The sequence below is a fragment of the Myotis lucifugus genome, unplaced genomic scaffold (assembly GCF_000147115.1).
Source record: "Myotis lucifugus unplaced genomic scaffold, Myoluc2.0 scaffold_14, whole genome shotgun sequence".
NCBI classification, from domain to species: Eukaryota; Metazoa; Chordata; class Mammalia; order Chiroptera; family Vespertilionidae; genus Myotis; species Myotis lucifugus.
Window position 1 is genome coordinate 4,898,129 of NW_005871062.1, and position 23,077 is coordinate 4,921,205.

The 23,077-nt window shown below is 37.1% G+C and overlaps 1 protein-coding gene across 1 annotated transcript; it reads right to left on the bottom strand.

Moving 5' to 3' along the window:
* Positions 1–657: 657 nt before the first annotated feature.
* Positions 658–22,855, bottom strand: CLDN16 (claudin 16). The gene is given in 6 exon segments (XM_006084774.3): positions 658–791; positions 1,437–1,628; positions 4,689–4,853; positions 7,904–8,006; positions 22,528–22,662; positions 22,664–22,855. Coding segments are annotated over 6 exon segments (921 nt in total).
* Positions 22,856–23,077: the final 222 nt, after the last annotated feature.

A 23,077-nucleotide genomic window follows, 5' to 3' on the forward strand; every position in this document is an offset into this window, starting at 1 on the left:
TTTAGCATCTGCTTTTGACATTTGGAGTGTGAAGGGGAAACTTCTTACCTTTAACTTCTACCAGTAGCACATAAAGCTACTTTTTTTCTTCAGTTTTAACAGAATCAGAGCAATAGTAGGTGCTAACATTTAGATTGAATTTAAAAGAACCATTTTTTTCAAAGTTATCAAATAACTAAGTTAAGAATACAAAAAGTGAACCAAAACCCAGGGAAAGCACTAAGAGTTTGTTAATCCTTTCAAAGATGAGAATCTCCGGCATCTTTTGAAGGTTGCTTTCTATTCTTAAAGTGTCACTTTATTTTAATATCACCATGTCACAATCTCTAATAGCAATATAGAACTCACAAACATTTTTATATTCTAGCAAACTCAACTTGAAATATAGGGAAAGTGTGTGTGTGTGTGTGTGTGTGTGTGTGTGTGTGTGTGAGAGAGAGAGAGAGAGAGAGAGAGAGAGAGAGAGAGAGGAGAAAGAATGAGGAAGAATATGAGAATAATAGCAAAGAAGTGACAAACTTTTTTTTTATTAAGCTGCACAATTAATTTAGTTGACATGAAGTTTAAATAACTGTTCCTTGGTTTAGCTGCTATTTTATTCACCAGAAATTATTGCTTAATTAAATAACATACAAACACAGAATGATATGCAGCACTCTATACCCTTGTGTCCACAGCATACATTTTGGCAGTCTCTGTCCGAGGGGCCACGTATGACTTGGCCATGGAAACAGCTGCATTCGAATAGGCCTTCCTCATGGAATAAGGATAGTTCCTTTCAGGTCCCACATCTGTTTAGGAGAGGTAATTGTAGGGATATCAACATAATTATGGCTGAGTAAACTTTGGGAAATAAAATAATATCAATTTACATATTCTTCTCCAAAAGTGACAAGAATATACTAGTACATATTCTAAGAAAGAATCATCTAAGAAGACCTCTAAATGACAATATAAATTTTTATCCTGTAAGTTAATTTTAGATTCAAAATTGAGCCAGGTATTTTCTTTATTTTTTTCTTGATAAAGAGAGGAGTTCTTTTTTTTTAAAGTGGCATTTTTAGAAACCAAATTGCAGTTTTTAACAACAAATATTTGGTTTGCCTTTCAGTCTACTTCTCTATTTAACTCCAGATATAAACGTAATAGATTGGGTGAAGTGAGAGATATAAGATTATGATATATCAATTTAATCATTATATGTTTGGATATTAGACAGTTGTAGCTATGGGACTTTTTTTTCAATAAATGAACCACTAACTGGGTAATAGGTTTGAATATTAGAAATGAGTTGTCTTTGAACAACTAAAATTTTTAATGGCAGTGAGTAGAGATCAAGGGAATAACATTATTTTGAGTTGGTGAGATGTGTTTCCATTGGGTTGGGGAAAATGATACTGGAGGCAGGGAAGTATGCTAGTTTATTTTGTTCTTACCTTTGAAGATGTATAAGCAGCATGTGAGGATACCCCCAGCCAAAAAGCAACCCAGAGACCCAGCCATTCCAAGCCAACAGGACCAACCAAATTTATATTGGATTCCAAGAAATATATTGTGCAAAACCAGAGTAGAACGTTCCACATAAACATCAACAGCATACCACACAGAACCAATAATTCCTGGGGCACCTAAAAGAAAGGGAAGATGTAAAAAAAAATGCAGGTATTTTCTAAATTTAAGTCCTGCTTCTCAACAGATGGCATCATGCAAAGAATAATAAATGATACTGTGGATTCATGAACAACTCAAATTGTGGTCACCTTTTTTATGTGTTCCTGTGGCTGCCTATCTTGTATTTCTTCCAAATTACATCTCAGAATTACAAAAATAAAAGAATGCAGTGCTCATCTGTTTTTGTAAATCTAAAATGGTCACTATGGTTTTCTTTAATTTTTCTCTTTCCAATGTTATTTTAGTATTGTAGAAAGAAAACTATCAAAACAAAAGAAAAATCTAAAGAAGAGAAAGAACACAAAATTTAAGACAAATAATGAAGAACATGTTCTTTCTATCTCAATATTTTAATTGAAAGTAGATGTCTTTAAGAACATTCTATTGCTCCCCTTCTTCACGATCCAAACCCATGGTTAAAGCCATGTCAGCTACATAACACACACTCATATGGAAATTAATGTTTTTAAAGTCACTCATTTTAGTGTGTTGGCATTAAAAACTAGTAACTGAAGTAAAAATTGCCTTCAATTTAAAACAAATTCTTACCTATCACCCCCACATATAAGAATAAACAGAGAAAATGTATTCCTTGTAAACAGAATTTATCCCTTATAAATAAAATGTATTCCTTTTAAATTAGTCTATCTCACAAATGACTGGCTTAGAGTGATGCCACTAAGGTCCTCTTGTTTTAAAGGAATAAATTGCATGTCAGGGCCTAGATGCAAAAAGCAATGGGGGACCGGAGGATAAAAGACTATGTGAAAAGGGTATTTCTGAAACTTGTAGTCTCCAAAATGTTTTTTCACGTTTTTTTTCTAGGGAGTTTGTGATATCTATTTAAACCACCATTTCATTGCATTCTTCTCCCAATTATTTAATACAGTTTTTAAGAAGAACCAGATCATAAACATACAATCGTTAGATAATAGGGTATACATTCTCATGCCTTTTCTATAATACTATAACCAACGGGTTTAGAATGGAAATTCCTTTTGTTATAACTTAGAATCTATGTAAATACTAATACTGAATGATGGCTCCAAGTCTTTGGTCATGTCTGGCAATTTAAATGTAGTCCTTTTTTTCTTCAGCCATTCCTACTGGGATTTTCTCTATAGACATGGTTTTCTTTAAATTTAGCTCATTCTGTTGTTTTATTTTTAAAAAATGGAGTATCTAGTGATATCTCAAAAAGTATTCTGTAACAAAATGTATACCATTAAATGATGTTAAATTTGTTAAATAAAACACATTGTTACATACAAAAGCTTTATAGAATCACTAGGCTGGATAGGGAATACATGTCTTAAAAAGGAAAAATAACTAAATTCTTGTAACTTTCTAATACAATCTAAGGATCATCAGGGCCTTGACTCAATGTTTGCACGTGAAAAAATCAGGGAGAACCCGGTTTTGAGTTGGAGATAGGTTAGGCTCTCTGCTATGAGCTTGCTCTGCGTACATTGGATCTTCACAAGAGCAATTCAAAGAAGATATTATTGCCGGGGCTTCAGCCTATTCTGCAGATCAGAAAATGAAGACAGGTTAAGTAACTGGTCTAATAAAATCGTAATATGCTAATTAGACTGGACAGCCGAACGACCTTCCGGACGAAGCTGGGGCTGCGAGGGCACATTCTCTATCCATTCACTGCCTAGAGTGCCTGGTCAGGTTCTCACTTACATTTGCTTTGCTAACTTTTTGCTTCTAGCATAAAAGAAGACAGTTTTCTCACTGGAGGATATTTCTGTTGGTTTCTTCAACAGGATGCTTCCTCCAAACTTGCATCAAGATCCAAAGATGACATCATGTTGTGGTAGAGAAAGACTAAGCTTTGAAGTTGACAACAGACCTGAGTAAAATATTAATTGTGCTGTTTCACTAATAAACATCATGTGAAGTGTTTCTTGACTTATGGTTTATTAGTCATGTTTGATTTATTAGTCTTCAGAACTCTATTTATTCATCTGCGTCTTAAGTAAAGAGAATAATATTATCTGCTTATTGTTTAGTTTATGATCAAATGGGTTGGCACATGAGAAAAGTCTATCATAGGTCTTGGCACAATTTAATTCATTGCTAAAAAGAATCGGTGGGGGTGGACGTAAGGAGGTAAGGAGGCTTAATTTGGGGCTTAACTGAGAATTTAACTTCAAGAATAATCACATTAGAAATTATTTTTTAAATTAAAGCATTATACATCTTTTTAAGATGGTTGAAAAATAGTTTGAGGACTTTGATAAATCTTGATCTGCCATATTAACAAAAAAAGATTAATTATCTGATTCCAAAGCAAAAGAAAGTAGGACTGGTGAATGTGCCTTTTACTCCTTCAATTTAGAAAAGGAAGTCACACACGATCCTAAAATGACTACTTCAGAACATCACCCTTCTCCTGCACCTCAAGAACCCTAAAACACCAATCAGAAAGAATATATGCACCCCTATAGTCATAGCAATGTTACCTACAATAGCTAATATCTGAAAACAGCCCAAGTGCCTATCAGTAGATGAGTGGATAAAAAATTTGTGGTGCATTTACACCATGGAATACTATACAGCTGGAAAAAAGAAGGATTTTTTACCCTTTGCAACAGCATGGACAACCTGGAGAATATTATACTGAGTGAAATAAGTCATCAGAGAAAGACAAATATCATATGATCTCACTTATATGTGGAATTTAATTAATATAATAAATTGGTGAACAAAACAGGCCCAGAGGAGGCATGGATGCATGGAATAAGCTGACATATCTTAGAGGTATGTGTGTGTGTGTGTGTTGTGGGGGGGGGGGGCAGATACAGGAAGAGATTAACCAAAGAAATTGTATACATATATGCATAACCATTGACACAGACAATAGTGTGGTGAAGGCCTTGGGTGGGGCAGGGTTGGGGGACTAATGATAGGAAATTGGGGAACATCTGTAATACTGTCAATAATAACAAATTTTAAAAAAAGGATCTTAGATGCGTATATCTACCCCTACCACTAGTCCAGACCAGTACCTGCTATTAATAATGTGGTCCCAGCCACAAAGCAGATGCGCACTTTGATGTATGGCTCATCAGGGAGGAATTTCACGCAGTGGAGACCCAGGAGCAGGGTAATAAATCCGAACCCAGCTAGAATATCTGCAGTGATCATCAACGCCCGAGTCAGCACCAGCTTCACTGCAAGATCGGGGCAGGTGGTTACAGCACAGTCAGAGGAAGGAAACATACTAACTCACAGAAGTGCATAAAAAACAGGCGACCTGAAAGTGGTACACTTAAATTTACATGAGTTTAGAAATGAGTTCCTTTACATTTTTCATAAAACAAAAATATTATTAGACTATTGGCATTATTATTTGTTCAAGCACTGATTATTACTTAGTCTTGTTGCCTCCTATAAAAATGCCTGGTATATAGTGGGGACTAAATAAATGTTTCTCTTTTGCTTCCTGTTCTGGACTAAATCCTGTTCACAAGTATGATAACTGAACACTGAATTCATAGTAGAATATCTGTTATGCAGAAGTTACTCAATGAATATTCAATAATAAATGACCACTATATTTGTTTGAACTTTTATTGTAAAAAAATTAAAAATAATTTGTTAAAGTTTGATATAGGGGAGCAAAATTAATTTTAAGACTTCTCTTGCTAATTTAGGCTGGTGGGAGAACCGTAGAAGACTATTTCTGGAAGACAGATTATATTCTCTTTCACATTCCTTCAAGCCTCATCCGTTCATGGCCAAGACATCATATTAACCCTTTCATTTGCATTGTCAACTGAGCATATTTTAAAGCTACAGCCAGTGAGAATAAACAGTAGAAGGCACAGGCAAGAGAAGATAAGGAAACCAGAAGTGGAAGAGTAGCAATCACCTCCTGCAGTGGAAGCATCTTCCACTGGGAAAGCCTCCTGAATGAGTGATGGTTATGCTAATTTGACAATAGGAAGACTTCATTACAATGTGTGGAGGGTTAATTACCCGAAGACAGAACTACTAGTCTTTTAGCTGACTAATAGAGAGGAGTAATAAAATTTATTCCTTTAATGATATAGTAATTAGGTTTTATATTCATAGTGATTTGGGGTTCCCTGGCATTATAAATAATTTCCCCCAATGATGAGGTAACTTTAGGGCCTATTTAGTAATAGGTTGCTTGCAAAAATGTGGCCAATTTTTCTTATTTAAAACAAAAATAAATATTTTTATGATCTATGTAAGAGAACATCAATGCATAAAATCAGCTTCTACATTATTAATAGGTATATATATTATAAGCAATTATTGTGTTATTAAAATGTGAGTATATATTCATTTCTAGAATGGAATTTTTAAGGTCTCAAAATTTAGCATTATTTTTAAAAAAACTAGGCTCAAATTTCAAATTTAGGCTAAACCTAAGGCTGACTTTTCTCAAAATTGAGGAAAGAAAATAATATGTAACTCATTAGGTAATATTAGTCTTTATATTTCAACAGATACTCCTGATCCTCAAATGATATGCACAAGTGGGACTCCTGTTCAACACCCCAAGCCAAGGGGCCCCACACTTTGGAGTGCCTCCCCTGAAATTTTCTATGAGCCTTTTTGGAACCTGGGACGACCCAGTAACAGAAGAAGCATCATCTGGATGGGGTGCCCTGAAATCATTGTGGGTCCTGGTCTTCCCTTCTTTGACCCTTGATCCCACCCAGAGCATTATTCAGATGCTCTGCAGAACTCCAGGACTCATGTTTATGAGGTCATCCGGGTGCTTCATGGCTAGGCCAATTCCAAGAAAGTAGCACTGCAAGCAGGTTGCTAATGCAGGTTAGCCAGGAACTTTCTTTTGAAGATTGTGTGAGATTTGGCTGCCAGAATAATATTAAATATATTCTAATTCTTGGGGGGGGGTGGAGTTCAAATGAACTATATCAACAGGAACCCTGAAAAAAAAGTATTTGTCTGGGTCTTCATACTTCAGTTTACAGGATAATGGAAAAGGTTATCTTTGGTTGACTATAGTTGTGTAAAAGATATCAAAGACTAAAAATAAAATCCTACTCTCTTATAAGTAACACCCTAACACAGAGGGAATAGTTATAATATTTTCTAGAATACATTTTCATCTCCATTGTCTTTAAGTATATGGTAGAGATTTTTAAAGAAAATTAATGCATCTTTTCAATGTTATTTGCAACTAATTGGTAAGACTAAATAAAGGGAAAATGTGAGATAGTGTAAGCAAAAGATACAAAAGGAACATTAAAATATAAAGTGATTTTTCTCTTGTGCAGTGTGCTCATGAGTGATTTTATTTTCCTCTTGCATAAGTGTTTAATATGTTGAAAGATTTCATTTTTTTCTCAGCTGTATCCATACCTCTATATTTCTGGAATAGCTTAGTGACCACATGAATTTATATTCCTATTGACCAAATCATGCTTCTTTGTAGGTAGAACTAGGTTAGTGCAAAGAGGGGAAGGTGGGAAAGAATTAAGAGGTCTTTTTAAAAAAAGATGAAATAAAGTCTTTATGAATTATGTTAAAAATGTTCCAGGCACTCAAATCCCAAATGCCAGGGGAAGATATTTACAGCACTGAAATCCTTTTAGGTTCTTTGCCCTGGATGAATAGCTTTCCGGGGGAGAAGTCACATTCCAAGATTTGCTTTTCATTTATCTTGAGAAAAGAAGTTACCCTGTGGTACCATCACCTGTCAATTACTTTGAAAAAAACTAAAACCAATTTGCTTTAATCTGTCTCTTTCTGTCTCTGTCCTTCTATCTCCAATTCTCTTTTTATAGCAAATCTTCCATTGAAATGCTATAAACTTCTTATTTGAACAGTCATAGTTAAAAGATATCTCTGAAATACTTTTCATCAAACCTGTCAATTCTAATAATAAAATCTAAGCATCCTGAAGAATCCGTTTCAATTTCAAAAATGTTTACTATAAACCTACTGTGTATAAGGCACTATGCCAGGTCTTTTGGGGAAAAGCAGAAATGAGTAAGATAATATTTTTACTCTAAAGAATTTACAAACACATTGGAAAAGATAAAATACCCTAAAATGTTTCAACTCACATTTCAGAAATAAACTAAATGTCTAATCAAAATATTTAAAACTGGAAAGAACCTTAATACAGTACTGTAGAACAAAAAAACCACATGACAGAAACCTGAGTTCAATTTTCTTGGGTATTCCCTCCCTGCGAGGGGAATGTCTCAGGTATACGTACAGGGATGTTCGGCCAGAATAGAATCGTACTCATCACAGGTGCGAATTCCATCAAAAACATTTGTGACACACTCCCACCAGAGGCCTCGGCATTTTGTGCTCACCTAGACATGGGAGAAGACAGGGTGTGAAACAATTCATGCAGACACACTTTAGTTCCCCTTGATCAAAGGAAGAGCTTGGCGGTTGTGAGTTTGATAGCAAAGTACAGTGGTTACGAGCATGATCAGAATTTCACTTACAATAAACACAATGCATTTTACAGTATTTTTCCTTAAACACTAAGAATTAAAGGCTTTCCCCACCAGGAAGTGAATTCACTTTCTGAATAGGGGTGGGAGGGATAAGTCATGCCTCAGCTGGATAAAAATCAAAATTAAGCATATGCAGATGCCTGTGGTGGTTCCATCATCCATAGTTTATCATGGAGATAATTCATTTCACTCTCCTGTGCTGCCATTTACTCACCCCTTCACCCAAAATCAATATAACATTAGATAATAACTGTTGACATTTGAGTCTATTAATAATGATCATTAATTTGTCTTCATCATGGACACTGGGTTCCATGAAGAAAAGTGTTATTATAAATGAGGTTCATAAATTTAAAGTAATTGCCACAGAAAGCTATATATTAAAACACAAATAAGTGAACTATAAAGACCTCACCATTTCTTCCTCCCTGCTCCACTGACAGACTACAATTGCTTACACTATGATATGGATGCAAACAAACTAGCATTAATTTTATACAATCTGACAGCTGTAAACCACTCTTAGTTAGAAATGCTGTGCAGATAATTCTTGGTCTACTTAGAGCTAAAAGCTACCAGTGCTCTGAGCCTGCCCATACTTTATCTCTAAATTGTAAGTCACAATAGATTTCTTAGAATTGTAAACATGCCAACGGAAAATAGTTCCCAGTATTCTTGACAGAGTTCATGCATATGAAACAGAGCTAATAAGATTGTTTCTGTTGACTCAATTACTGACTCAATTACCTTGGCAATCTGAAATAGGTAAGATTTAGCAAGGGTTATCTTGGAAAATGAAAACTTAATTTTGTCCTTAAAGAAAGAATAAGTAACAGAGCAGAGTGAGGAGAGAAATACAAAGGCACAGGGATTACAATTGGTGTGAAGAAGAAAGGAAGGAACACAAAACACTTCGACTTACAAAAGAAAATTCTAACGGGTAATATTTGCGCTTGGACACTCTCTGGCCTGTGTTCTGCTTTAAAGCCATGCTGTGTGCCAAATAAAACTACTGAACTCTGCTGCTGGCTACTCCACCACAATTTCAAAGGTAGTATGTCTTTGATCACTTTCTATGTGAAATACTTCTAACTGATAATAATTAATACTTCTTTTTTATTTAAATTATTTAGTGTTTAAAGTATTACATATGTCTCCTTTTAGTCCCATTGACCTCCCCCTGCCGCTCCCACCCCCCAGAACATGTCCCAGCCCTCTATTGTCTGTACTCATTGGTTATACTTATATGAATGCATACAAATCCTTTGGTTGATCTCCTACTCCCCTCCCACCTTCCCCTGCCTTCCCTCTGAGGTTTGATGGTCTGTTTATTCGATGCTTCTATGTGTCTAGATCTATTTTTGCTCATCAGTTTATGTTGTTCATTATATTCCACAAATGAATGAGATCATGTGATATTTATCTTTCTCTGACTGGCTTATTTCACTTAGCATAATGCTCTCCAGGTCTATCCATGCTGTTGCAAAAGGTAAGAGTTCTTTCTTTTTTACAGCAGCATAGTATTCCATTGTGTAGATATACCATAGGTTTTTAATCTACTCATCTGCTGATGGGCACTTAGGCTGTTTCCAAATCTTAGCTATTGTAAATCGTGCTGCTATGAACATAGGGGTGCATGTGTTCTTTCTGATTGGTGTTTCTGATTTCTTGGGATATATTACTAGAAGTGAGATTACTGGGTCAAATAATTAATACTTCTATATTGATTTTGTACTACATGGCAGTTGCTGTTTAAGCATATTATTATTTCATTTATTCTTTAAAGGACCCTATGAGACATCATTATAATTGTCTACTTTATAAATAAGGAAAAGAAGGCACAGGAAAGGTTAGTGATTAACCTCAAGAAAGTATCTTATCTAATAAAGAGAAAATATGCTAATTGACCATCACACCGTCACAAGATGGCAGTGCCCACAGCTAATAAAGAGGGAATGTGCTAATTGACTGCCACATCCTCACAAGATGGTGGCACCCATAGCCACAAGATGGCGGAACCCAGTCCCCTCAGCCCTGCCTCATCCAGCCGGAGTCCCTCAGTCCCCTCAGCCCTGCCTCATCCAGCCTCACTCCCCCAGTCCCCTCAGCCCTGTCTCATCCAGCCTCACTCCCCCAGTACCCTCAGCCCCGCCTCATCCAGCCAGAGTCCCCCAGTCCCCTCAGCCTCACCTCATCCAGCCTCAGTCCCCCAATCCCCTCAGCCCTGCCTCATCCAGCCTCAGTCCCCCAGTCCCCTCAGTACCGCCTCATCCAGCCAGAGTCCCCCAGTCCCCTCAGCCCCACAGGGTCCAGCCTCAGTCCCCCAGTCCCCTCAGTACCGCCTCATCCAGCCAGAGTCCCCCAGTCCCCTCAGGCCAGCAGGGGAAGGCAGTTGGGGATGATCATGCTGGCAGGGGAGCAGTTAGGCATCAATCAGGCCAGCAGGGGAGCAGTTAGGGAGCTATGAGGCTAGCAGGCAGAGTGGTTAGGGGCAATCAGGCAGGCAGGCAGGCGAGTGGTTAGGAGCCAGCAGTACTGGATTGTTAGAGGGATGTCCAACTGCCGGTTTAGGCCTGATCGGACATCCCCCAAGGGGTCCCAGATTGGAAAGGGTGCAGGTTGGGCTGAGGGCCCTCCTTTCCCATGCACAAATTTTGTGCACTGGGCCTTTAGTTGTTAATAAATGGAGAAGATAGGATTCAAACACCAAAGCTGTGCATATGGCCTTAAGCATTGAGGTATGCTTAACACCCATTTTTTAAATTCCAAATCCATTCGGGCTAAACTACTCTATTAATGGAAATTAAAAGACAGCTTTGGGTGAAGCAGTAGCCCAAAATTTATTCTCATCCTAAAGGCCATTATTCTATAAAACTTCATTTTGGCTTGCTCTTCCTAAGGTAAAATCTGAAAGTGATATTCTGAAATTTATGGAGTATGATTTCAGGAAACTGAGGAATCACGAAGACCAAAAATTTAATGAAGAAAATCTATCTTGTGAAATTTAACACATCAATTTCTAATTTCTAAAAAATATGTGAACATGTAAATTTAAGCTATAGTTGAAAACATAGAGACTTTAAGTATGAATTGACATTTATTAGTTGTGTTGTATCTTGAGCAAAATCTTACCTTTTTTCAGCCTCTATCTCTTTATCTGCATAGAAGAGATAATGCTAAAAAGATTATAAGAATTAAAAAGTGCACACACACACATACACAATTTCTCAGTAAATGATAATATTAATAAATAACTTAAACATCATAATAACCTGAGTAGTGACTTTGTTCAGCTTTCCTGACTAACCATAATGACAGTAGAGAAAGGTAGATGTCAGGAGCTGAATGCTGGTCACCAAAAAGATATGTCCATATCCTAGTCCCCAGAACCTGTGAATTTGGGGGAAAAAAAAAGATTTACACATGTAATTAAGTTTAGGATCTTGAAATAAAAAGATGGTCTTAGATTACCAGGCTAGGCCATAAATCTAGTGGTGTGTCCTCATAGGAGACAGAGGAGAGACACAGATAGAAGAGAAGGAGGAAATGTGAGCACAGAGGCAGGGATGGAAGTGATGTGGACACAGGTTGAGGAATGCCTGCAGCCACTAGAAGCTGGGAGAGGTAAGGAATAGATTCTCCCCTAGAATCTCCAGGGACAGTGAAGCCCTGCCAACACCTAGATTTCAAATTGCTGGCCTCTAGAACTGTGAGATAATGAATTTATCTGCGTGAATGTGGACCAAAAACGGGGGGCTCTGTAAATAAATCTAGCAATTCTAGTGACTGAAAGTAACCTCACAGGGTGATCTGATCATATATGCACAGTTGGGAAGCTTATGGTGAGTAGTCACACCCCAGGCATATAACTTTTTTTTAATAATTGCCTTTCAGTTATTTTTCTATTATTATCATTATTATTTTATTGACTTCAGAGAGGAAGGGAGGAGAGAGATATAGAAACATCAGTGATGAGAGAATCATTGATTGGCTGTCTTCTGCACACTTCCCACCAGGGATTGAACCCACAACCCGGGCATATGCCCTGACTAGGAATTGAACCGTGACCTCCTGGTTCATAGTTCAATGTTCAACCACTGAGCCACATGGACTGGGCCATATAACTTCCTTAGTAGAAGGTTTATCTTTGCCTTCAGCAAGCACTGTCCATTGTTTTAGTGCATCCAGGTAAACACACCTTTGGAAAGCTCTTTTTCAGAGCTCTGAGAAGTACAAGCACCCTCAAGAGAGCACACATAACTGTGTTAACAATCCTGTAATCTAACCCCTGACTTGCTTTCTCCCACCTCCATGTCATCTTTATGTTCCCTCCTTAATTCCAAATGTACAAAAGAAACCACAAACTGTCATTCTCTGGAGCATTTCAGATATTGCTTCCCAGCAATTGTTGTCAGGTTGGCTCAAATAAATTCTTATAAAATACTCTGAAGGTTTGGACATTCTTACATCAACATTAAGCTACCAGATTTGTGGTAATTTGTTATGACAACCCTAGGAAACAAACACAATAAATATTATTTTTACTCAGCCATTATACCATAACAAAAAGATGCTATAATTATTATCCTATATAATAAAGAGCTAATATGCTAATTAGACCAGACAGCCAAATGTCCTTCCAGATGTCCTTCTGGACATCCTTCCAGATGAAGCCATGGCTGCAAGGGCTGAGGCAAGAATGACCTTCCTGAATGACCAGTGGCAGGGGGTGGGACCAGTGAGCCTGTGCCTCCAGGCCAGCCATGGCAGTCCCTGCAGCTCTCCTTCCTCACAGGCAGCAGGAGGAGCAGTGGCACAGGTCTGGTCCTGGCACCCCCACTTCTTCAGAGGCAGCGGGAGAGGGGGCGGCGTGGTCCTGGCTCCTCCACAGAGGCGGGACGAGGTGCAACCACAATGTCTCAACCTCCCATGGCCCCACCCCCAGCCTTCCTGGCCCCAATTGCCCCCCCCCCAACCAGTGGGTGGGAGGTGGTGCCCGTGCTAAGGAGCAGCAAGCCAGCTTCTGGTTGAGCAGCTCTTCCCCCCACCCCCCCTGCTCAGCCAGAGCCGGGATCATGGCTGGCGAGCAGAGCAACAGTGGTGGGAGCCCCTCCGCCTCCACTATAGGCGGGCGGTAAGGGGCGAGGGGTCCCGCACTGCGAGAGCCCTGGACTGTGAGAGGGATATCTGAGTGCTGGCTTAGGCCCGGGGGGATGGGGCCTAAGCTGGAAGGTAGACCTCCCCTGAGGGGTCCCGGACTGCGAGAGGGCACAGGCCGGGCTGAGGGTCCCGCCCCACACCCAGTGCACAAATTTCATGCACCAGGCCTCTAGTACATACCATAACAGAAAACAGACTTTCTCATAGCCTACTGCCTGTCAGTCTTTCGATTAACAGAAACACACAGGATCCAATTTATTTCAAATTAAGCTGGGTTATGTGGACTTGAAGTCACTTCTTTATAATCAAAGAGTGACTGTCTACAATTTTCTTCTAACTCAGCCACTAAAACAACCCATCCAATCTACTATGGCTATTCTTGTTATACATGACATTATTTAGAAAGTCACCTGCGATATACATATATGTGAGAATACTTATTTTTACATAAGGAATACTTCTTTCATGCCAACATAATCCAGTAGTGGTGTCATTTTTCAAGGCTATTGATCATTTACCTGCAATGACCATATTTAGAAAAGCAATGAGCTCATTAGAGGAAACAAGGAATCCAATTTCATTAGGTATTAATGCTCAGGGGCACACTATTAGATTGCTTGGTATTCACACTCAGTTAAAGTATGTGAGAATAGTGGCTGTAATTAACTAAACTTCTGTGTTAATATAGCACTTACTGGAGACACTCTTAAAGGTGCCTTTGTGCATAAAAGACAAGGTTAAAAGATTTTATGTTATTTGGCATATTTAAGAAATCCTTCATTGTCTACAATGTATATTGTTCACTAATCTCTGTATTGTACAATGGCTTATTAAGAATTTTCTAAAAAGCAAGCAGATCTAAGTTCTTAAAAGTTTTAAGACAAGGTTCTTAAAAAGCCAACCAATGCTTAGAATATATGCTTAACCTTTCTTTAAGGACAAAAATGCAAAATGTTAACTAATAATTTTTATCTCACAGGGTTGTCCAAAATAGGGGATCCCTAATCTAAGCTTTTTTTCTTTTAATAAGTGATTTATATGTTAATAAATAATATACAAACCCATACTAGAGAAATTTGTATATTATTTCCATAAATAGCTATTGATCCTGAAGTTAGAGAAGGTATTATCTCCTAAATTATGAGTTTATCCAAGGTACAACAATAAAAGTACACAAGCACAAAGCCAGCAGAAATCTCTTAATATTAATTAGCTGCCAATAGTGAAACATAGAGATTTTACAGAACAGTCCATATTTCTGGCTTCCCTTGGAAACTTGGTCAGTGTAGCCACCTGAACTCCCTGATTCAATGTAGCAACAATTACCATGAGGTAAGTAGTTGCTCCATTTAGGTGGCATTTGTGTTCAGAGGGTCTACACTATTCCTACCAGTTTGAATGTTGGATTCCTTGCTTCTGTAGGCATTTGAATTTTTCCTTGATAGTATATAACAATGAGAATAACTTCCCTTGAACTCAACCTGACAAATTTCTACCTATTATTCAAATCCTACTTCCAAGATGTCGTTTCTCCCAGGCTCTGAACTAGAATTAATCTCTTCCCAGATAAGAGTAACTGACCATATTGTTCTCTAGCACTTACAATATTAAATTATCTTTTATATGTGCATTTATGTACATCTGTCATTGTCATCTTTCACATTATATTCATTGAATGTCTGTCATGTTTCAGTCAATAGGCTAACTAAATGCTATGGATACAGCAATGACCAAGACAGGTATGATACTTCCTCAAAGGAGCCTCCTCCTTTGAGACAGACCCTCCTCCTTGGTTACATAATAGATGCTCAATAAATATTTATTGGGGGGGATTAGTGAATCTATCTTCTACACACACAATAACTCTCATTTGATCTTTGGCATAGATAATGGTTACGGATACACTGTATGGACTGATGCTTAATATGTGCTTTCAACTTAACTGAATAGACTAGGACACCTGAATCCAAGAGCCAACTATTATTTACACCAGAGAGTTTATACAGATTTGGTGTCAGCCTGGATCTCATCTGCTCAACTGGCTAAAAAAAGTATTTACCACGATACTCAGCATGAACAGGATACCACTCAGAAAAAGCTTTAGGAAACTATATCAAGGATGACTCTGCCCAGTTAAGTTTCTAGTAGCATAAATTAGTTCCTTAATCCCGGAGTTTCTTATTCTGATCTCTTTACCAGTTTTCCATCAAGGTCTCTCTCCCCTAGTCTTTGCCAATTTCTCTTTCTTATTACTTTTGAAATACAAGCAGCCCAACACAATTGTGCCTGCCTTGTCTTATTCAGTGTAGTTTTGAGTGTGTTTGTCTTGCCTCCACATATTTTATATGTAGTATTAGAGAAACTTAAAAATACTTTAATTAATTGGCATTTATTTCTCATTCAGTTACATAGGATATTTATACACAGTAAAATTTTTGGTTAACAATTATCAAATATAATTTTTCTTTGTCAATATTCATTAATATAAGTGCATATGTACTTTGATTTGTGTGTAAATATACATAAGAAGAATGGATAAATCAAAAAAATTAAATGTAAATGTATTTTTAAAACCACATTGAATACACATATAATAGTCTTAACAGCAATTTACTATCCTTATGCTAACATACTTTACATTAAAGATTCAACATACCTTTTTCTAATATTTACCTAATTATATTTATCAATATGCAAATGCTTTTATTTTATTTTAATTTTAAATAAAATTAATTGGGTAACATTAGCTAATAAAATTACATAGGTTTTAAGTGTACAATCCTACAATACATTAGCTATATATTACATTGTGTGTTGACCAAGTAAGTTTGAATAATACTAAAGAACATGTTTTACTTCTAAAACTTGAAACATTTTTAATTTTAACATAAAATACATTTGAATTTTTATCATAGGATTCTAAACTTTTTATTTTAATATTTGCTTTTACTTTTCTTACTCTCCCAGGGTCTAAAAGAACTCAAGACAAATATTTATGAGGATGAGGAAGCAAGATTAAAATAAACATAATGGACACCACCTTTCCTTTCTACTCCATTTATGTACCATGATTTTATTTGCTAAAATATATTTGGTTTATCTCTGCCTGCTTATTAGTGGAGCACTGGCTAAAAGTATAAATAGTAAAAACAGGATAATACAAACATAGTAAGTAAAATATAATTCTTGTTGTCTTCCCAGTTAAATTACCTAATTTACATATCTGAACTATCTAAATATTTCAATGTTAGCATTTATTGTTCAATTTAAGTCACACATTTAATAATTTTAGCATGCATATGAAAGTATGGTATCACAACTCTGCAATGATTTCTGACCAATGACAGATCATAATTTATATTGAATAAATGATAATAAAATTAGTATTATCATTAAATTACTGATTCAGTATTTTAATAAAATACTAATTTTATTATCATCTATTCAACTTAAATCATTACTTCTTGCTTCTCTTGTTCATTTCTTTCTCTCTTTGAAATACCAGGCAGAAAAGCTATAGACCAGAATATACTCTTCATCAACTGTATTATGCATCCCAGGGGATTAGATCTTTGCCTATCTTATTAAAAAGAGAAACAAAATCCATATCTTGAGAAAATTGAAGTTGTACCAAGATAAAAGATTTTGCCTAAAAATAGTGTTGGTCTCCCTACAGAGATACTTCTCATTTAGGGCTCAATATGAGTTTCCAAAGATCACTTTATATTGTATTTCATTCACGTTCATTTATTCATCCTTTTAATAGGCATGACAAGTATCTTAATAGTTACCCAATCAATTCATGTTAGCAAATAAATCAGGAGTTTCTATTATTTGGAAGTCCCTGTTAGGTGCCATAGAAGATCATGAGATCGATGAAAGAATTTTTGTAGCCATTGAAGGAGTTTGAAATCAGTTGGAAAGTAAAATTAGTATATAAATAATCAGAGTACACGCTAGATTTTTTAAATATTTACTTTATGTCTGAAAAAATTTAAATCCCAGGGGAGGACCTGGTGATGGAGCTAAAATAAATCCAAATGTGGGAAACATTCATTTGAGGTAATCAAATTTTAATTATAACAGTGTATAGCAGGTTCTCGGTCAATAATTAACAAAAGATTAACTGAAAATGTAATAATCTTGTGAAAACATTTTTCCCTCTGGTAGTTGAGACCAGTAATCTTGCGAAGAAACTACTTTTCTATTTCAGTGTGGATAATGAATAATTACAATATCCATAATTTATTTTCTTTTAGAAATATATTTAATAGATAACTTATGCTATTTTGTCTTTCTTGTCTGCCTATTCCCCTGGTTAGACAAAAAAAAAAAATCATAAGTATAAAAATGGGCAAACCACAGCCCAGAGAAGTAAACAAAACTTCTCCAAGAAAATCAATAGCAAAAATAGGAATAGAACTTAAATGTCATATTTCACCTTTAAGTGAACATTATATAAAATGTCATCTCCTCCTCCAGAACAAAAACAAACCGATAAAAACTGCAAATAGACAGTAATATATCTAACGGTTATTGACTGACTTGTATCTGCCTGGTACTGTGGTACACAAGCTCATTTAATCCACACAAGACACTTATAATGTTCATATTTTAGTCTCCCTGTGCAGAAGAGGAAATGTAATTTATAACAGCTTAGACACCTGTCAAAATTCACACAGCTACTACCTGGCAAGATGGGATTTAATCTCAGGTCCCTCTAACATCAAGTCCAACCCGTAGGCCTCCCCACCATACAGCATCATATTATCCCATCTTGAGGTGCTGTGTAAGAATCTCAACAAGATAAAATAGTGGGGTGATTCAGGGACATTGCTTCTCGGTGACTTCTGCATAGAGACTAATCGTCCTCCATTTAAGCTCTAGGTGAGTGACTCCACCAGTCCTCCAACTGCCCCCAAACAGTAAAGGATTTCAACCTTGACTTCTCCCTCTTCATCAGCCTTCTTTCTCTACATGCAATCAATTACAAATTCTATCAATTTAGAATTTCCCATATCTTCACATGTCTCCTTTGCTGCCATCCTAACTCAGACCACTGTTGCTTCCCTCCTGTTTGGCGGCAAAAGTCTCCTAATTTCTCCCCCGATACTTCATTTCACTGCTTCCCAGCATTCTCCACAAGCAGCCAAAATGATTGATCTTTCTAAAATACATGTATATGTTTGTTTACATTGAAACATGCTTGTCTATGGTATATCATCTGTATTTTACATGATCTCAAAGTCCTTGAGATCTAGTCCCTATATTCTCTTAAATACATTGGAAACTCTAATCATGCTGAAATATATACAAAGCCACAAAAACACAGTGCTCTCATACCTGGATCTCTGCCCATACAATTTCCTGTGCGTGGGACACTCGACTTCTTCTTCACTCACCTATCCTTCAAATCCTTAGTTCAGATATTTCTTCTTCTAGGTAGACTTCATCGGTTATCCATAATTGAGTGAGCCAGCCACTCAGAGTTATTTGCAAGAATATACTATAACTATCAATTCACTATTTTCCACAATATGCTGGAAGCAATTTAAGGAACATCCAGGTCTCATTCTACTTCATAATCTTGTACCCACAGTACCAGGTAGATAGTAGGTGTCAAAGAATATTTGTGAAATGCAGGAAGATAGAAACAAATGGAGAAAGGAAGGGAGAAATAAAGCAATAAAGGAGAAAGGGGGAGAAAGAGAAAAAAAAAGTAGAGGAAGAGCATACATAAGGGACTTTAAGAAAAGGAGGAGGGGTGATGGAAGAAGAAGAAAAAGAGGGAAGGAGGAAAGGAAGAAGGGAGGAAGAAAAAAGGAAAGAAGGGAGAGTGAGTAGAAGAAAGAAAAGAAGAGCCTATGAAGTTACAGAAAAATGGAGAATATTCACTCTAAACTACCAGTGGAAATTTCTAGGGAGGCTCTAAATGCCATCAGACATTGGGTGACTGGCCATCTCTCTGGGATTGCAGACATGGTCATAACCAAGGAGTCCTGGTGTTAAAGAAAGTGAAGACTGAAAAGGCCCTTAAAATGACTGAGTTCAACTTCATCTTATGATTGAGCCAAAGAAAGGAGGCGTGGCTTGCTCAATCAGTAGAAAACAAATAAGATACAAGCACAGACTGGAATAATCTCAAAACCCAAGTTCTCTGCACCACAACTATCTTCCCAGAGACAAATGAGTCAATAAAGACAGGAGCAGTATGGTAGCTTAGGGTGGTTGGTCCTCGATTCGGGGCTATGCCTCTGTGTGCTATTTCTTTTTCCTGATGTTTTACTTATGCAAAGAACTTCACTCTTCAAGGCAGGTAGAAGTGAGGCGAAAGGACTCTGTGTGATATTCTGAGATTCTTTCTGCTTGTGCTCCCTGTTACTAATCTTAATCCTCTAATGAGCCCTGAGTTTCTGCTCATGCTTCACTTGTCATGTGTCTTCTTGTCTGGAAGGCCTCCGCTGCCATTTTCACCTTTTGAAATCCTTTGTATCTTTTGAAGCTTTGTGCAGATGCTTTTCCTCCCCAAGGCCTGCACCAGTGACAGGAAATAATCACTCCATCTTCTCTGCACCATTGGCATGTTGTTCATTTCTTTCTCCAATATGAATTGGCCTATGCCTTTCGGTATAGACTCATGTGCATATTTTTTCCTCACTAAATGTACACTCCTGTCAGGCTGACTCATTCTTGCTTTATCCTTATCTCCCCTAGTAGATATTAGCATAGTACCTTTTATATGGAATATATGTCATGGTTTTTTAATGTTGAATTGAGCTATGGAAACCATTTTCCAACTCTGAAGCCTATATCATCCTAACAGATTAACAACGCTAAGAATTCATAACACTCCTTTTTAAAAAATTTCTATGAGCATGCTTTTTTTTAAAGCACTTTTGTGGTGCCAACTTTTGTTCAACAGTTGTTTAAAGTGAGTTGTTAATATGGACTAATGGTAATACATATATATGAGGAAGGAAGCAAGACGAGCAGCATAATTGAGTCAGTGAGTGTCACAACCTTCAAATTTATGGATAATAGTATGATTTCATATGTTGGCCCATAGAAGGAGCAATTATTAAGAGAGATTCATGTCCCTTTAAAAAACTGGCAAATAAAGAGATTGTTGGAAGAGAAGGAGCCTCATCTGTTATAGATTCTTTCTTTAAATGTGGAGGTTTCTTGGGAATATTTATAGCAATATATTTCAAGTATTGGAAATGAGGAAGAAGCTAAGAAATACTCACTAGAGCTTTCCCAAGGTTAGCAAGGATTTACTCGAGGTGAATAACCTAGACTGCTCATTCCATTTATTTTAGCTAGAAGTGTTCTTGCCCAGAGCAGATGGCAAATTGGTTGGATGTAGTGAAATAAAAGCAAGAAGGCACTTTAAGTGCCAGGACTCCCAATCTCTCCCAGCAAGGCTTGACCCTTTCGAAACTCCCATTTCTTATCAAGTGAAGTTAGCAGTTCCATTAGCTTAAGCAGATGGATTTTCAAATTGTTTTAGAAAATATTTTAACAATTCTTTTAGATGAAATGTTGTATATTTTTAAAAACATAACTTTAAGTCTGCTCAAGTCCAATATAGTTCTCTGTTATTCACCTACTCCTGACAGTCCAGATTCTGGTAAGCTAATGGCCGCAGACTTTTTATCTGCATTTTCCCTGAGCATTGTTCAAAGGGCATTGTCTTCATTCACTGCTTATATGCATGACCAGATAAAATGCACCAGGTATAGTGGACATCCTTTACAGTAGTTCTATTAAATTTTTCAAAAATATAACTTTTAGCACTAAAGAAGTTTTTATAACTCCATTGGCTCTGAAATGCCATGTAGAAGTCCAAGAAAAATTAAAAGCAAGAAAAAAAAATAAAGGGCAGAAATAATACACAGCAAAATAGAAAGATCATTACCCTTCATTTCTAACTTCCATTTGAGAGTGGAATAAATAAAATTAGGGGGAAAAGATACCATTGCCCTCAGGTATCTTTCCTAAACTTCATAGAGGTGACATTATAGCATTTGTTAAATTGTTCCCTTCAGATGTACATACAAGAACATATTGGGTTGCTATATAGTCTTTATTGGAGGTCCTGATATGTTGTTTCTTTTTCTTACCTACACTTTTTGAAACCTTACTAATGAATAGTAGCTGATTTTGATATTTACTCAGTTCTATCTCTCTCACATTCCAATAGCCATAGGAAATGCTTTTAAACTCCAAAATTACTTCTTTCTGAGCTTCTCCAGTGAGAAAGATAAAATCTTCAAATGTCAACTACTCACTCATTCTTGCATAACAGTTGGTTCCAGAGAGCAACTCATTTTTAAGAGAGGGTTTCTTAAATCTATATCTACTCCCTGTACCTTGGGACACACTGGAAGATGTGCTTCCCACAGAATGTTTTCTCCTACTTGGAAACTCCTTAAAATAACATTTTTCTATAGCATACCGATTGAATAGATTTTATATGTCTTGAGTTTTATTACTCAATTTCTTAGACTGCCATTCTTTAAGAAAGTCTATCATGCTACTCTTAATGCTGTCATTAAGATTAGCAAATTTATGTTTAAGAAACTGTTGGGGGGGTAGTTAGGGGTGGAGGGATTGAGAAAAGACAAGAAAAATTCATGGACACCAACAACAGTGTGGGGATTGCCAAGGAGAGGAGGGTGGAGGGAGATAAAGAAAGGTATAGGGGGGATAAAAGGTAAAGGAAGGATACTTGACCGGGGGTGGTGAACATGCAATACAGTATACAGATGATGTATTGTAGAATTGTACACCTGAAAGCTGTATAATTTTGTTAACCAGTGTCACTCTAATAAATTCAATAAAAAGGAGAAAAAGAAAGAAAGGTGTCACTGGAATGTTATTTAAATTGGTATAGACAGCAATGGAAGAGGCGAATTTCTGGAGGGCTGAGTGACAGAGGTTATATTATTACCCTTTTATAAATTTATCCTTATAAAAAAGAAATTATTCAGTTACTTCATCTGCAAAATGGAATACAACAATACTTACATCATAGATTAGCTGCAAGGATTCAATGAGTTGAAATGTGAAGACTCAGTAAGTAGTAAATAAAGAGTTGATCAGTCTGTGTTGGCAATTATCATTAATCCCAGTGAACACAGTGACGCAGTGAGACTTTGAGAAAATGTGGAAGGGCTTGGGTGAGAAAAAGAAGTTGCTGACTTCTTACCTCCAGGGAATCATCGGCATTCACCATCCAACAGTCTGTCCAGGTGGCTACAACCAAGAACCCAGTAGAGAACAGGGCAAAGAAGCAGGCCACGTACTGAAGAAGATCCCTCATCTTAGCGAGCAGCCGGACTGGAAGGGATGCATGGGAAGCTGCCAGCCCTTGACTACTCAGGTAGCTGGAATGCTGTCAACCTCCCGTGCTCCCGGTACCTGGGGTGTAAAAATACTGGTCTTTTCCTCTTTCTCACACCCCACTGCAGGCGTCTTGAGTTGCAGTAAGAGTTAAAGAAACAGGCTGTAACCCACAGAGGGGTCCTGGAGGTCATTATCCGAAACAACCAGCTTCCAATCAGAAGCCAGGTCAGTGAAAGGGCCGGGTATGTTCTGTGTGCAGGAGAAAAGGAGCCCTGGTTATGTTTTCGGCCCAGACCGTGAGATGATGGTTGATGGTTACCAAGGTATTTTCAGCACCAAGATGGAGAGAAGGAAGAAGGGTCATACCCCATGCTGACGCCTGTAAACTGATCTTTCTCAGGCCCTCCAGGGAA